At 62.6% G+C, this 13,268-nt stretch overlaps 1 protein-coding gene across 1 annotated transcript; it reads right to left on the reverse strand.

Annotated features, from left to right (window-relative positions):
- Nucleotides 1-896: 896 nt before the first annotated feature.
- LOC115297575 (cytochrome P450 2W1) lies at nt 897-9,273 on the reverse strand. The gene is made up of 13 exons (XM_029945766.1): nt 9,100-9,273; nt 7,696-7,858; nt 7,289-7,438; nt 7,062-7,219; nt 5,683-5,856; nt 5,250-5,388; nt 4,971-5,155; nt 4,735-4,876; nt 4,316-4,496; nt 3,967-4,077; nt 3,817-3,878; nt 3,595-3,738; nt 897-997 (listed from the first exon to the last, which is right to left on the reverse strand). Exons 1-13 carry the CDS (start codon nt 9,271-9,273, stop codon nt 897-899), a joined length of 1,884 nt encoding a protein of 627 aa, XP_029801626.1.
- Nucleotides 9,274-13,268: the final 3,995 nt, after the last annotated feature.

Below are 13,268 nucleotides of genomic sequence, written 5' to 3' on the forward strand. Positions count from 1 at the left end.
AAGGTCAGTCTGTGAGTCCCTGACTCACCAAGGCTTGCATGGGGCCACTGGGCCAGGAAGCTTGACTGTGGCTCTTGTTGTCCTGTCGACACCCCCAAGCTAGAAACAACCACAGTCTGCCAGCAGGGGCCCAAGGGGCCCAGGACACCAAGGGGAGCCGCACTCAGCAGTCCAGGGAAGGGAGTGCTGATCCAGGCCTCAGGGTTGCGCAAGGTAGGGACCTCAGACAGGAGGGCACTCCCTCATTCCAAATTCTGGAAACGGGGAGCTAGCTCACCTGTGGTGACAGAACACCTGGGGGGTGGGGCAGGGCGGGGCTGGAGCGCCTTCGGGACTGTGGCCCCACAGCGTGTGCAGATGTCAGACGTGTTCAAGGCAGTCTTTTTGGGGAGCAGAGACAGAGCCTTGCAGGGCAGAGCTCACGGCAAAGCACTTGGAAGGAAAATGGTAAAACGGGCTGTTGTCACCTTAATGTCTGTTCTCACCAGAGTTCCCAGAGACTCCCTCCGGGTAGCTCCACAGAGCACAGGCACCGGAGGGGCGGGACTTCCGGGCCTGTCACCCGCCCCACCCTCCAAGGAGCACCCACCTCCCTGGGACTCACTTCCCCTCCCAGTGCCCCCCCCGCCCCTCCCCCCGCAGAGCCAACCGTCCAATCACATTAGTGCTTATCAGGCAGGAACGTCAGCAGAGGGGCTCCAGGATGGGAAGTGGCTGTGAACCAGGACCCCTGCCCCGGGAACAGACTCAGCCCCTCGTGTGTCTGCCCTGAGGGTAGGCAGCCCGGTGGCCCTGGGAGTGGGCGCCACAGCCCGTGAGAGCTTGCTTCTGATTCGGGTGCCGAGTGGTGTGGCTGGGGCCGTGAGCCACCTGCCAGCCCTTGGGTACTCTTTCCCTCACAGCCACGAGGCAGGGGCACCACAGCCACAGGAGCCCGCGTTCAGGGGCCCATCGGCCCCCTCCTGACCCACAACACCTTGGGCCCCTTGATGGATGTCTGCAGAGGCAAAGGCCGTGCAGGCTGGAGGCTGAGCTCATTGGAGGTGCAGCCGGCAAGAACCCGGACCCCAAACCTGGACTGTCCCTCGTGGGTGAACGGACAAGCATGATGCATTCCATCTACCGACGAACTGCTATTCAACCTGTTGGGGCCCATCCAGCCAGCAGTGCTGTGTGGCCTATGGGGACCCTGCTTCCCCTACTTGAAAATGTGTGAGCTTGACTGCTTGACCTAAGTAGGATCAGAGACTGGGGTTGGTTCTCCTCTTATTCATGCCTCTTGGTGATTGTGGTTTCAGTAATTGGGCAGATTTCTGATTGAAACTTCCTCCCTAGTTAGAGGCCCCTTACTCACAGACTATTGTTTAAACCTTTAAAAAAAATAGCCTTGTCATAAGATTTGATTAATATTACACTATATACGCAAAATAAGACCCCTGCTGATGTATTTTTAGTGATAAATTATGTTTTTTGATCTTCTGTATTGTACTTCATTCCTGTCTTTAATTTTCTCTTCCGTAAAAACAATGATCTATTTTGAAACGTGATTCTTAAGAAGTTACAAACAATGTAATCATTAAAAGAAAGATGTAATCACCTGTGGTATATAAGACACCGAGTTTCACAGTAAAGTGTGGTCTCTTCCACCATTCATGTTGTCTGTGTTCTTTCTTGTAGATATTTCGCTGACACCAACCCCCTACTCAGGGACCCTTAGACTCTGGTGCATGGGCTGGTCCCCCGCATCAACCTTAAAAGGAAGTAAGTTCTGGCACCCGCTCCAACGTGGGCAGACCCTGCAGACACCATGGTGAGCGATGCAAGCCAGACACCGAAGGATATGCACCGGGACCCACTCCCATGAGCTCTGGGGTCGTCTGACTCGCAGACACAGAGCAGACAGAGAGCCGGGTCTGGGGGAGCAGGTGGGGGTCCGTGTCTAACAGGACAGAGTCTCAGTGTGGGGAGACTGGCTGGCGAGGCCCCTTGTTTGCAGACTGTTTGCAGAGGGGAAGGCAGCAGCAGACCTGGGTCCGTGCAGGGGCTGGGCCTGGTGTGTGGGGGCCTGGGGTGCAGCCATGATGGGCGCTTTCCTCGTGGGCCAGACATCATGCTTGGCACGTTAGGCTCCTTCAGTGTATAACGTGTTTATTCTGTGTCCACTCCATACAGCAGGGGGGGAAGGGACAGACATTCCCTAGACAGCCTCAGCTCCCCTGGGCCCTGGCCAGTTCTCTGCAGGGGTGAGGGGAGCCTGAGAATAGGGGGCCCGGAGGTCCCCTGCAGGGGTGAGGGGGTGCCTGAGCCTCCTGAGCCCTGAACCAGGGTGGGCGAGGGTCCCACTCAAGCCAGCCCTGCCCTGGGCCCACCTCAGATCTACACCAGCCTGCAGGCCTGAGAGGGCCAAGCATGGGTGCCTGGGGTCACCATGGGGATCTCCTGCCTAACGTCTGGCCAGAGCTGCTGCGTGTCCCTCACAGAAACCGTTTACACCAGAGCCGCCAGCCTGTGCCCCTGCCTGGGGGGCTGCTCTGGAGGACTGGGCGGGGGGAGCGAGCATCGTGTTTGTGAAGCGCCTCCCACTGGGATCTACACCTTCCAACCCAGCACAGAGGATTCTCAAATTCTGCAAATCAAAACAAGGACCCTAAACCAGCAACTGCCCTGTAGGAGTCCCCGGAGACCATGTAAGTCATCTTGGAAAATGGTTCGTTCTGATGCCCGTTTCCGTGAGTTAGGAAATCAAGGTTCAGTTTGCGCATCCCACCACCCGGCTGACGTGGGACTGTCCTGGCAGGTGTCTCCTACGGTGGGTGTGGCCCCTCGAAACAGGGTCCAGGCCACCCTAGATTCGCCACAAGAGGACAAGACCTTGGTAACAGCCGCCTCCGCTTGTGACCCTCGCTTCTCGCCTCCCGGTTACCCACCCCTCCCACCAAGCCGGCCCCCAGCAGCCCAGTCTCCTCAACAGCTTCTTGAAAGGGCTTCACACCCATTCCAGAATGTTCTGTCAGTTCATTGGCCGAGATGAACTTGGATGAGATCCTTGCTCCTTGTATGGCAGCCCCTGCTAGACTGAAACGGTCCCGCCCCCGCACCCAACTTTCCCAGCAAGAAACTGACTCCCGGTGGTGCGTGTCCCTCCCTTCTGCCTGCACCGCCCACCACCTCTGAAATCCGTGGGCTCATCTAGGATCCTGCGTTGCTTCGTCAGCCTCCGGACTCCGCTCCTCGGTAGGACTCCACTCCGTCTCCCGTAGGGAGCAAGGGGCCTGCACGGGGGTGCCCACACTTGGCACGGTCAGATGTTTCCATGCTCCTCTGGTGCTCCCCATCTTCACGGTGATATGTGCGCCCTCCAGGGGAAGGCCCCCAGCCCCTGCCCCGGGCCTCCCTCCAGTCCAGACGGGAGCTCCATGGATGGGAGCCACACTCACTGCCACCCCCAGCGCCCGCCCGGTGTCCCTGGACAGCCACAGCTCCCTGCCCTGGGTCCTGGCCTAGGGGCCTCCATACATCTGGTGGGGGGGGGAGTAGCTGGGTTTTGGGTGTAAGCATGGGGAGCCCATGTCCTCCCTGCAAACTCCTGCTCACCTTTACCCCCCAGCTTTGCTGTCACCCCTGCAGGTCCCCAAGCCTCTTGTAGCAGCTGTCCCTTGACTGGCCCATGTCCTGGGGCTCCAAGGGCAGAGTGCCTCCTCAGCACGCCCTCCAGGAGCCCCAAGAACAGGCAGGGGTCTGCAGGAGACCCAGCCGCGTGGGGCGATCTGGGACACGGGTCTGAGGCCGGCCTCTGGGTGGGCGTCATCCTCCTACCTGCTGCCTCCCTGCACCCCAAGTGCAGGCGGGTGCCTGGCTGAGTCTGGCCCTGTGGGGAACTGTATGGGGGCAGTGTGGAGGGTAAGTGGGGAGAGGAGGCAGCAGGGAGCCCAGGGAGGCGTGGGGTGCAGGAAGGGGGCACTTTACCACTGGGGAATGGGGGCACCCTGAGGTTTGGGGAGGCTCTGAATGCAGACAGAGGCAGCGCTGATGCCCACGGGGCCTGAGGGCAAAGGGTGGGGAGGGGGCCTGGCTCCCCTGGGAAGATGGGAGGAGAAGGTGTAGAGATGCCTCAGGGCAAGGGGACTTAGAGGAGGACTGGGCCAATAGCAGAACAAGATCAGGCCCAGGTAGGGCTTTGGGGACCATGGCAAAGAGCCCAGCAGTGAGGGGTGTCTGTCTGTCCACCCATTTGTCCTGCCTTCGTCATCCACAGAGCACCCCACGCTGGGATCTGGGGGAGTGACTCAGACCCGGCCCGGGTCTCCTTGGGCACCGGGGCACTGCGCGGAGGGCCTGCGCCGGCGGCCGCATGGTGAAGGCTGGGGTGGGTGTGGTGTCCAGGGTGCCGGGGCTGAGGCCCGGCGGGGGCAGCAGGCGGTACCTTTGCAGGAGGCCAGCAAACAGCAAAAACAGCTCCGACCTGGCCAGGCTCTTCCCTACGCAGACTCGGCGGCCTGCAAGGGAAACCGAGGCCTGGGGCTCCAGGCCTGCTTTTGGCTCCTGGAGTGGGGGTGACCTGGGAGCAAGCTCCAGTGAGCGGGGTACGGGTCAGCTCTGGAGGACAGGGGTGGGGCGCCAGACGAAGTGGGCAATGGGAGGCCCAGGAGCCTGAACTTCTGTGAGGTCCCTGGTGACTGGGCTCCTTGGGGGCGAGGGACCCCGCACCACCCCTGCCCTACTAGCTGGGAGTACCTGCAGAGAAAGGCAGGAAGGCTGCCCGCTTGACAAAGCGCCCATCAGCATCCAGGAAGTGGCCCGGGTTGAACTGGCGAGGGGTCTCCCACTGCGTCTTGTCCAGGAGCACGGAGCTCAGCAGAGGGATCACAGTTGTGCCCTGAGGGTAGGCACAGGTGGGCTAGGCCAGGTGGCCCCGGGAGACTGCCAGCTGTGCTCCCTCTGACCCACAGCAGGAAGGAGGAGGAGCCCACCTTGGGGAGAAGGTAGCCACCCAGCCGGGTGTCGGCCGCCAGGCACCGCGGCGCATGGGGCAAGAGGGCGATGCAGCGCTGGACCTCATGCAGCACGGCGTTGGTGTAGGGCAGTGCCTGCTGGTCCTCCAGCCGAGGGGGCCGCCTGAGCCCCAGCACCCGGTCCAGCTCCTCCTGCACCCGGCCTGCGGGCAGGAGGATGGACACCCTGTCCTTGTAAGCCTCAGTCCCCTGGGCCCCGGGGACCCCCCCACACAAAGCAGGTGGCTGGGGGCTTACCTTGCACACTCGGGTGCTTGCCCATCAGGAGGGCAGCCCACTGCAGCGTGGCAGAAGTGGTCTCTATACCGGCCATGACCATGTCCAGGACACAGGCCAGCATGTCAGCCTCAGCCCACAGGCCTTGGGGGTCTTTCCCCTGCAGATGTGGGTTAGAGCAGACTCAGCCAGAAGCTGGGCTCCATGGACACCCCCTCTCTCCAGCTCCGGGCTCAAGAAAGGGTTGGGAGGAAAGGAGTCAGGTTAGGGAGCACCTGCTACATTCTGGCCTCGCCACATCCTTGCAGCCACCCCTTGAGGCAGGCACTGCAAATGCCCCATTTCACAGATGGCGAGACGGAGGCTCAGAGGGGTCCCTAGCTAGGAGAGGGAGGAGGTGGTGCAGGGCCAACTCCACTCCTCCTGGGGCGGGCCCTGGATGTCCCGCCCACACCTGGCCCTGCTGGATCAGGGCATCCACGTAGCTGTGCCCGGGGCCCGCCCCGGGCCGGAGGGGCCGCCGTGTCTCCAGGAGGGTCCGCAGGATGGCTCGCACCTCCTCTATCTTCCGAAGGACGGGCCGGTGCAGCTGGAGGAGAGCCCCGAGCCAGGGGTAGATGTTGAACAGCTGAAGGCAGAGGGCAGGGCAGGGGTGGGGGTCAGGGGGAGCCCCACGCCCTCCAGCACGTGTGCTCACAGTGCAGGTCCACAGGCGCGGCTCCAGGCGGACCTGCTGGGTGGGGCTGCCCATGGCCACAAGAGGGCCACAAGAGGGCATCGGCTCGGGCTCCCATAAAACCCGCGGTCCCAGGGCCAGTCAGCAGGTGACACCCCTTGAGCAGGTGGCTTCGCCACTGTGGGGTGGCTGTAATCACACCCCACTCTCCTGCCACCAAAGCCGGTAGGACCGAAGATTTGCACACTTCACAGCCCCAGCCAACCCTGCTGCGAGGGGGTCCCGGTGGTGTTGCACCAGCCAGCACATGCCCTGCACAAGGTGGGGCCTCGGCAGATGTCCCCGGCTGTCCTGGCTGCACCCCATCGTTGTGCATCCCCAGGGCGTGAGGGATCTCTGGATCAAGGTACCCAGTGAGGGTCCGGCGGGGGGTCGGGAGGCCAGGAACTCCACCCCACCCCCACCCCTGGCCTCCATCCTCCTGGGGCTTCCTCGAGGAGGCCAGATCCTCCTGCCCACCCAGAGGACAGCAGGGGCTCCTGGGATGGAAGCTGGAGGACCGGAGACTCTGTGCTTAGCCCCCCACCCTGCGCCCGTGGCCGCAGGGCCCTGAGAGGTCGGGAGGAATAGGGCCGGATGCTCAGACATCACTGTAAATCTGGCCCCACACCTAGGTGCGTTCACTTAGCTCCTATCACCGGAATGGTCATGATGGTTAACACCTTATGTTTTGGAAAAGAGTGAAATTCACAGGCCCCTGGGAGTTGGGAAAATTGGAAGGGCCAGCTCGTGCGGTCTCTGTGACGCTGTGGAGGACGATGTTGGGAGGCAGCCCTGGCCTCGAGGGCTCGGGCATAGGGGACATTGGCCCCATATCCACGGAGGAAATCTTGGCTCCATCCCCGCCTCTGAGCAGGTGCCTCCGTTGCTGATGGGAAGGCAGGGGAGGGGAAGTGCTGACCCAGAGGGCAGAAGGGCCTGGCCTGGGGTCACACGGCCGATTGGTGTCTGAAACAGGACATGGCTCAGGCCTCCTGGCTTGGAATCGGCACTGCTTCTGCAAGGTGGCAGCCCCATGTTTTTCTGGCAGGGACAGACTCAAGCCGGGGCTCAGCTCCCTGACCCCAACCCTGAGGTCAGAAGCAGCCATCTCTCACCTGCAGGCTGGGGGTCCCCAAGAGGACCATGACGTCATCGATAAGGCTCAGTAGGGACACGAACACGGGGTCCTGGTAGTCAAAGCGCCGGCCAAAGAGCAGCGTGAAAGTGACGTTGGAGGGAGCCCAGCCGAGCAGGGCCAGGGGGAAGGGCCGGCCTGCAGTGGGAGGGGCATAGGCCTCAGAGGGTGAAGGACCCCACCAGGATATGCCCGGCCCCCACTCACCTCCATAGCTGTCCAGCTGCCCCATGAGGCACCTCAGCTCCTGGAGGATCTTGTCAGCCATGGGTCCCCGCCCCGCGCCCAGGTCATGGAGGGTGCGCATAGTAAACTGGCGGGCGGCCCTCCAGCGGGCCCCCGACGAGAAGAAGATGCCTGGGGGCAGACGAGTCGCTGTGAGCAACCGAGGGTGATGCAAGCAGGGAGCAGAGGAGGGCAGCCCGAGGTTGGGGGCCTGGCTGGGCCGCCCCCATGCCTGAGCCTCTTCTGCCAAAAGCTGGTCTTGGTCAGCCTCGTCCCCTCTCTGTGTATTGTGTCCCTCCCCGGGAGCCACGCTGTTTCCTCCCATTCTGAGACACAGACACCCCCCACCCTGGCCTCTGCCCCACTGCCACCCCACACAGCCCACCTACCCCCACCTCCCTGGATGAGCTGGAAGATAGCGATGGGGGGTCGGTCGGCCAGCTCCGAGCCGGTGCCCACCAGGGCCTCCCTCACGGCCTCATAGCCGGCCAGCACCACCATCTTCTGGCGCCCCAAGTGGACAGTGAACACCGGTCCATACCGTTCCGAGAGCTGGTGGGGACAGGCAGGAATCAGCCAGCAGCACGCCTCCCACCGCCAAGGCCACTGCCACGCAGGGCGGGCACAGGGGGACTCAGGGGACAGGGGGCCCCGCTGAGCGCCCTCCCCATCCACTCCAGGAAGGTGGGGGAGGGGACCTCCATTGGTGCTGGGCGTCATGGCCACAGCTTTCTCTTGGTGGGAAACGCTGGAGAGGGCTCCCTGTAACCCCAGGATGGGGTGGGCGGCAGGTGGGGCTGTCTGCGGGGTGGCCTGCCCAGCTCGGCCCAGGAGGCCCTGCCCTCACTCAGCCACCCCCAGCACTGAGGCCTGGCCAGTCAGGGGTGGTGCCCAGGCCTCAGTTTTCCCCACACTGACTCCCCTGCCTAGCCCGAGGGCACAGAACAAGAACGTGGGTCGAGGGCTGGCCTGGCGCCATTCCCCTTCTGGGCCTTTACAGATGGGGAAAGCAAGGCCCAGACACAAAAGGTGAGTTACTGTCCGTCACACACACTGAGGGACAGAGACCCACCCTTCCTGCGCACACCGGCTCCACTCCCCGCATGCTGGACGGTGGCCTGTGGGCCCAGTGCTGGCCTGAGAAGCTGGGACCCCGGGTGCTTCCTGGAGCCTCGCCCCCAAGGGGCCAAGTCCGTAGTGCCTTCTCTGCCCCATGCAAGGCCCAGGGGCCACCAGGTGGCCACTAGGAGGGCTCTGGAAGCAGCCACACTTCTGGGGAAGCGGGGTGTGCGGCCGTGGGAACCGCAGCTGGTGCCAGGCCTGCGCCTCTGCCTCACCCACCCACCAGCCTGCCGGCCACCTGGGGCCAGGACTGCCCAGCCTCCAGCCCAGGGAGTGAACAGCCACACCCCGCAGGCGCCCCTGACCTGATGGCTCACTTGTGCGCTAGTCTAGGTCCCTTCTGTCGCCAGACCACTGCTTCCTTGTGCTGCTCCTAAGAGCACCTGCCTCCCCACCCCCACTGCCCCCAAACCTGGCTCTCCCTAGGCACTCATCAAATGCTGCCTCCTCCATGGAGCCCCCCTGACCTGACACTCCTGGCCCCCTGCACCTTGAATGGCCCATCTTCTTCCCTGTGGGATGGGGTATCCTCTTTTCCAAGGCAGGGTGGGCACTGGGGCCTACCCAGGCTGGGACACAGACCCCCCCTACCCCACCGGCAGCCTGGAAAATGGGCTCACCTTCCCCTGAGGTAGGGCTGGGCTGCCCATGTGGCTGGAGCCCTGACCTACCTCCATCAGTGACCGGTCCTGCTGGGTCACACGCAGCAAATGCAGGTTTCCAATGAGCGGCAGCGGACATGGTCCAGGGGGCCAACGAAAGGCTGGGGAGGGGGTGTGGGTGCAGGTCCAGAGCAGCCCCCAGAGCCCCAGGAGCAGCAGGAGCCCTGCGAGCAGCAGAGCCATGAGGACGGCAGGCGGGTGAGGCCCCAGCTCCCCACCCTGTGCCTTATAGGCTGTCTGGGGGGGGGGGGAGGGTGTGTCAGCACCTGGCCCCCCCACCTCGAGAATGTGGACTGAGTGGTTCACAAGTGACAGCCAGGCAGCTTAAAGTGACAGGCATGCTTGGAATGTGGGGTCGCTTCTGTGGCAGGGAGCCAGGAGGCCAGGGGCCGTATTGGGGGGCCACCATCTAGGCCTTGCAGTTCTCTTGCTGGAGAGAATTCACCTTGGTGGCCGCTGTGCCCCTCCCATCTGGCCTCTGCCTCCTGCCTCAGTCTCCCCATCAGAACAGGGGCACATGGGGCTTTGGGAGCTGGACCCGAGCTCTGAGTCTCCCTCGTCAGAGCCCATGGGGTAGGAGGTCTGTGGAGAGCCTGGGTGTGGCCCTCAGGGGTCTGCACAGCAAACGCCTCAAATCCCAGGGCCTTCAGAGGCCGTCAGAGCGTCCCCTGCCACGCCTCAGGTGGCAGGCTTGCCCTGGGTGACAACCTGCTCTTTAGCAGTTTCTCAAGCTCTGTCACCTGGGGCAGGAGGCCCTGGCCTGGCAGGACAGGGCAGGCCAGGTGGGTGCTGGCCGGCTGGGCTTCTGAGCCCCGCTGTGTCCCTGTAGCATGAACTCTTGGCTCCCTAACCCTGGTGGCCCTTCAGGAGGGGAGGAGGCTCCACTGTGGAAGCCAGCAGTGAGGGTGGGAGGGCCGCTGGCATCAGAAGTGGCCTGGCCTGCTCTGCACCGCCTGCCCTGACATGAGGCGGCTGGAGCCCCATCCCCATCCTGGGCCCCTCGCTGCTGGGCTCCAGGGCGCCATCCACGCCCCTCCACACCCCCAGAGCCAAAGCAGCCTGTAGGCCCGTACCTGCTTCCAGCCTCAGTTTGCACACGTCCTGTGACAGGGTGCTCACTATCTTTTTTTTTTTAATGTTTTTTATTTATTTTTGATACAGAGAGAGACAGAGCATGAGAGGGGGAGGGGCAGAGAGAGAAGGAGACACAGAACCGGAAGCAGGCTCCAGGCTCTGAGCCCGCTGTCTGCACAGAGCCTGACGCGGGGCTTGAACCCACGAACGTGAGATCTGACCTGAGCCAAAGTTGGAGGCTTAACCGACTGAGCCACCCAGGGGCCCCGGTGCTCACTATCTTGTGGCAGCCCGCCCTGAGGCTCAGCCATGGGGCTCCATCAAGGGAGGATAGTTCTCCACTGGCTGTCTCTGGGTCATTTGGGCTGAGGGTCCAGGACCAAGGCTGCTGCTAGATGCACTGGCTGAGGGTCTGTCTGCCTAGGACAGTCCGCTGAATTAATTCTACAAGCATTTCTTGAGTACCTGTGTGTGCTGGGATCAGCCGGCAGCTAGGACCACAGAAATCGGTGGTCAGGGATCCAAACAGGGCCCCCAAGCCCAGTGGAAGAGACCCATGTGGCAGTGGCTGTGCCACTGAAAACATTTGGGGAGTTGAGGTCAGAGTCGAGTCACTAAGCCAAAGGGCACTCCAGCAGAGGGAACAGCATGTGCAAAGCCCAGAGAGAGCAAGGTGGGGGCCTGAGGCTGGAGAGCCATGGCTGCAGGTGCTAGAGGCAGGGACTTGGGATCCCTGGGGTGGAGGGCTCTATCCTCCATGGCCTTCTCCTTCAGGTGGGTGAGGCCTGGGCCCCTGGGAGCCACCTGGGTGCTGCTGCCTGCAGGACGAGGCTGGGTGCCGGAGGGTGCTGCCTCCACGAGGTCTGCACTCAGCCTGTTTCTGGTGTTTTACTGCAAGACCTCAAGCTGCTCCTGGCCGCTGAGTAGCTCACCCCACTTCTCAGAAGAGGAAGAGGGGCTGGAGCTCGGGGAGCAGCGGCAGTGGGGCTCAGGGCGGGCCCCCACACACCCACCGCAGAGCTGGGGATCCAGCACTTTGGCCAGCTGCTCAGCAGGGCAGGGGTGTGGTAGTAAGAGGCTCAGACTCAGGAACCAGACCCTGCCCTGTGGGCAGCCTGGCCATGAGGTGTTTCCTGGGGTTTAGTGTGCGCAGAGCCAGTGGTGTGTGACCGTGGATGTGGCCAGCAGGCCCCTGGGCACTGAGTAAGCCCAGGCGAGGCCACCCAGAGTTTCTTGCAGCCCGGCCTCCGGGGCTGGAAGTCAGGGTCAATGGAGTCAAATCCCATCCATGAGGACAGAACTGGGGGCTTGGCTGCCGATCTCTCCAGGCAACATGAGTGTCAAGGGCCCCCCTACATCCAGGCCCCAGAAAGAGGGAGTTGGGGGTGCCTAACAGAATGCCCCAGTGTCCCTGCTTGTGGTCCTGGGGGGCCAAAGTGCCAGGCCTGCCTGGGGACAGGTCTCGGGCTGGGGCCTCAGTGAGCCACCTGGCAGGACTCCTTTCCTGTAAATGGAGGTAGAATTTATGCCCAGTGAAGCCCAGCCTTTTCAGGGTGTGGCTCTGCAGGTTTTACCAACACCACAGCCCTGTGACCGTCCCCACAGTGCCATCCCCCATATTCCTGCACCTCCCACGGTAGTCCCAGCCCTGGCTCTACACCTGTTTCCTGTCCCCATTGTCCTGCCAGAACCAGACATCATATCCACAGCAGCTCAGGTGACAAGGCCACAGGGGTCACAGTGTGGACTCCCAGGGTGGCATGGGACACAGGGACACAGGTCACAGTGTGGACTCCCAGGGCAGCACAGGCCATAGGAACACAGGGTCACAGTGGGACTCCCAGGGCTGCACAGGCCATGGGGACAGAGGGGTCACAGTGTGAATTCCCAGAGCTGCACGGGCCATGGGGACACAGTGTGGACACCCAGGGTGGCACAGGCCATGGGGACACAGAGACAAAGTGTGAACTCTCAGGGTGGCACTGGCATGGGAACAGAGGGGTCACAGTGTGGACTCCCAGGGCAGCACAGGCCATGGGGACACAGTGTGGACACCCAGGGTGGCACAGGCCATGGGGACACAGGGGTCACAGTGCAGAATTCAGAGCCTCACCGGCAGGGGCTCAGGGACACTGGCAAAGTAATGAACCCTTCCACGGGTTTTAGAACGCCTGGAAATGCCAGGCTCGGCGCAAAGGAGATTAAGGTCGGCCAGGAAACTGGAATTCCTCATCAGCCGATCCTGAAATAGGGACGCTGTCCTGGCTTGTCGGCAGGCTCAGGGCTGGGAGGACGGGGCAGTGGAGGTGAGACATGGCGACAGCTTCATGGGGGCTCCTGGCCACTGGCTGGGCAGGGGCCCAAGGGCCCAGGGAGGGCCATGGCAGACCCTCACCTCTGCAAACATGATAAACCTGTGTTTTTAAGCTTTAAGAGTAAATATTTGAGAATCAGAAACCACAGCCTGTGACCTGTGACCTAGCCTTGGTGTCATGCAATTTGTCACCCCAGGTGGGATCTTGAGGCTGCCTTAAATCCAAGGAAGGAGAAGAGCATGTGGGAGGGACAAGGTTCCAGAAGAGTCTTGGATGAGGGCGTGGACAGGGCCTGTGCAGTCAGCCCGCAGGGTCTGCCCCTTTCCCCTCTGGGCGGGCTCAGGGTCCATGGGCTCAGGGTCCGTTCTCCGTGAGGGCAGAGACCTGGATATGGTGGACCTCCCAGATGGTGCCAGTCAGGCCTCGGGTCGCCCCTCCCCGAGACCCCCATCCCTGCGACCCCCCCACTCCCGCTGCTCTTCCCGTGCCTGCTTCCCCCATCCTGCCCCGCCACAGCCTTTCCTTGGCAACTTCTAGAAAGGGCTACTTCCTCGCCCCCGCACCACTCCCCCCAGCACCCGGAAAGATCCTGCTCAGGTCCCTGGGGGCCCCACGGCTCGAATTGGCCTGAGTCCTGGGGCTGTGCAAAACCATCCATCAATCGGAAGTTCAAACACTACAAATACACTCTGGTGAGCGGTCCCCCGCTCCCCCTGGGCTCTCGGGGAGGACCCGGCTTGCCCCTCCATCCTTTGGATGCCCGTCCCTCTTGGCCAGCCCGGCCTGGGG

This window comes from Suricata suricatta, chromosome 8 (assembly GCF_006229205.1).
Source record: "Suricata suricatta isolate VVHF042 chromosome 8, meerkat_22Aug2017_6uvM2_HiC, whole genome shotgun sequence".
Taxonomy (NCBI): domain Eukaryota; kingdom Metazoa; phylum Chordata; class Mammalia; order Carnivora; family Herpestidae; genus Suricata; species Suricata suricatta.

Bases quoted from the DNA above. Each gene is read 5' to 3' on its own strand.
- LOC115297575 (XM_029945766.1), bottom strand. From the start codon at position 9,273: ATGGCTCTGCTGCTCGCAGGGCTCCTGCTGCTCCTGGGGCTCTGGGGG. The intron at 7,859-9,099 runs GTAGGTCAGGGC...TGTCCCCACCAG, and splicing joins AGGACCGGTCACTGATGGAG to CTCTCGGAACGGTATGGACC. The intron at 7,439-7,695 runs GTAGGTGGGCTG...GTCTGCCCCCAG, and splicing joins GCTCATCCAGGGAGGTGGGG to GCATCTTCTTCTCGTCGGGG.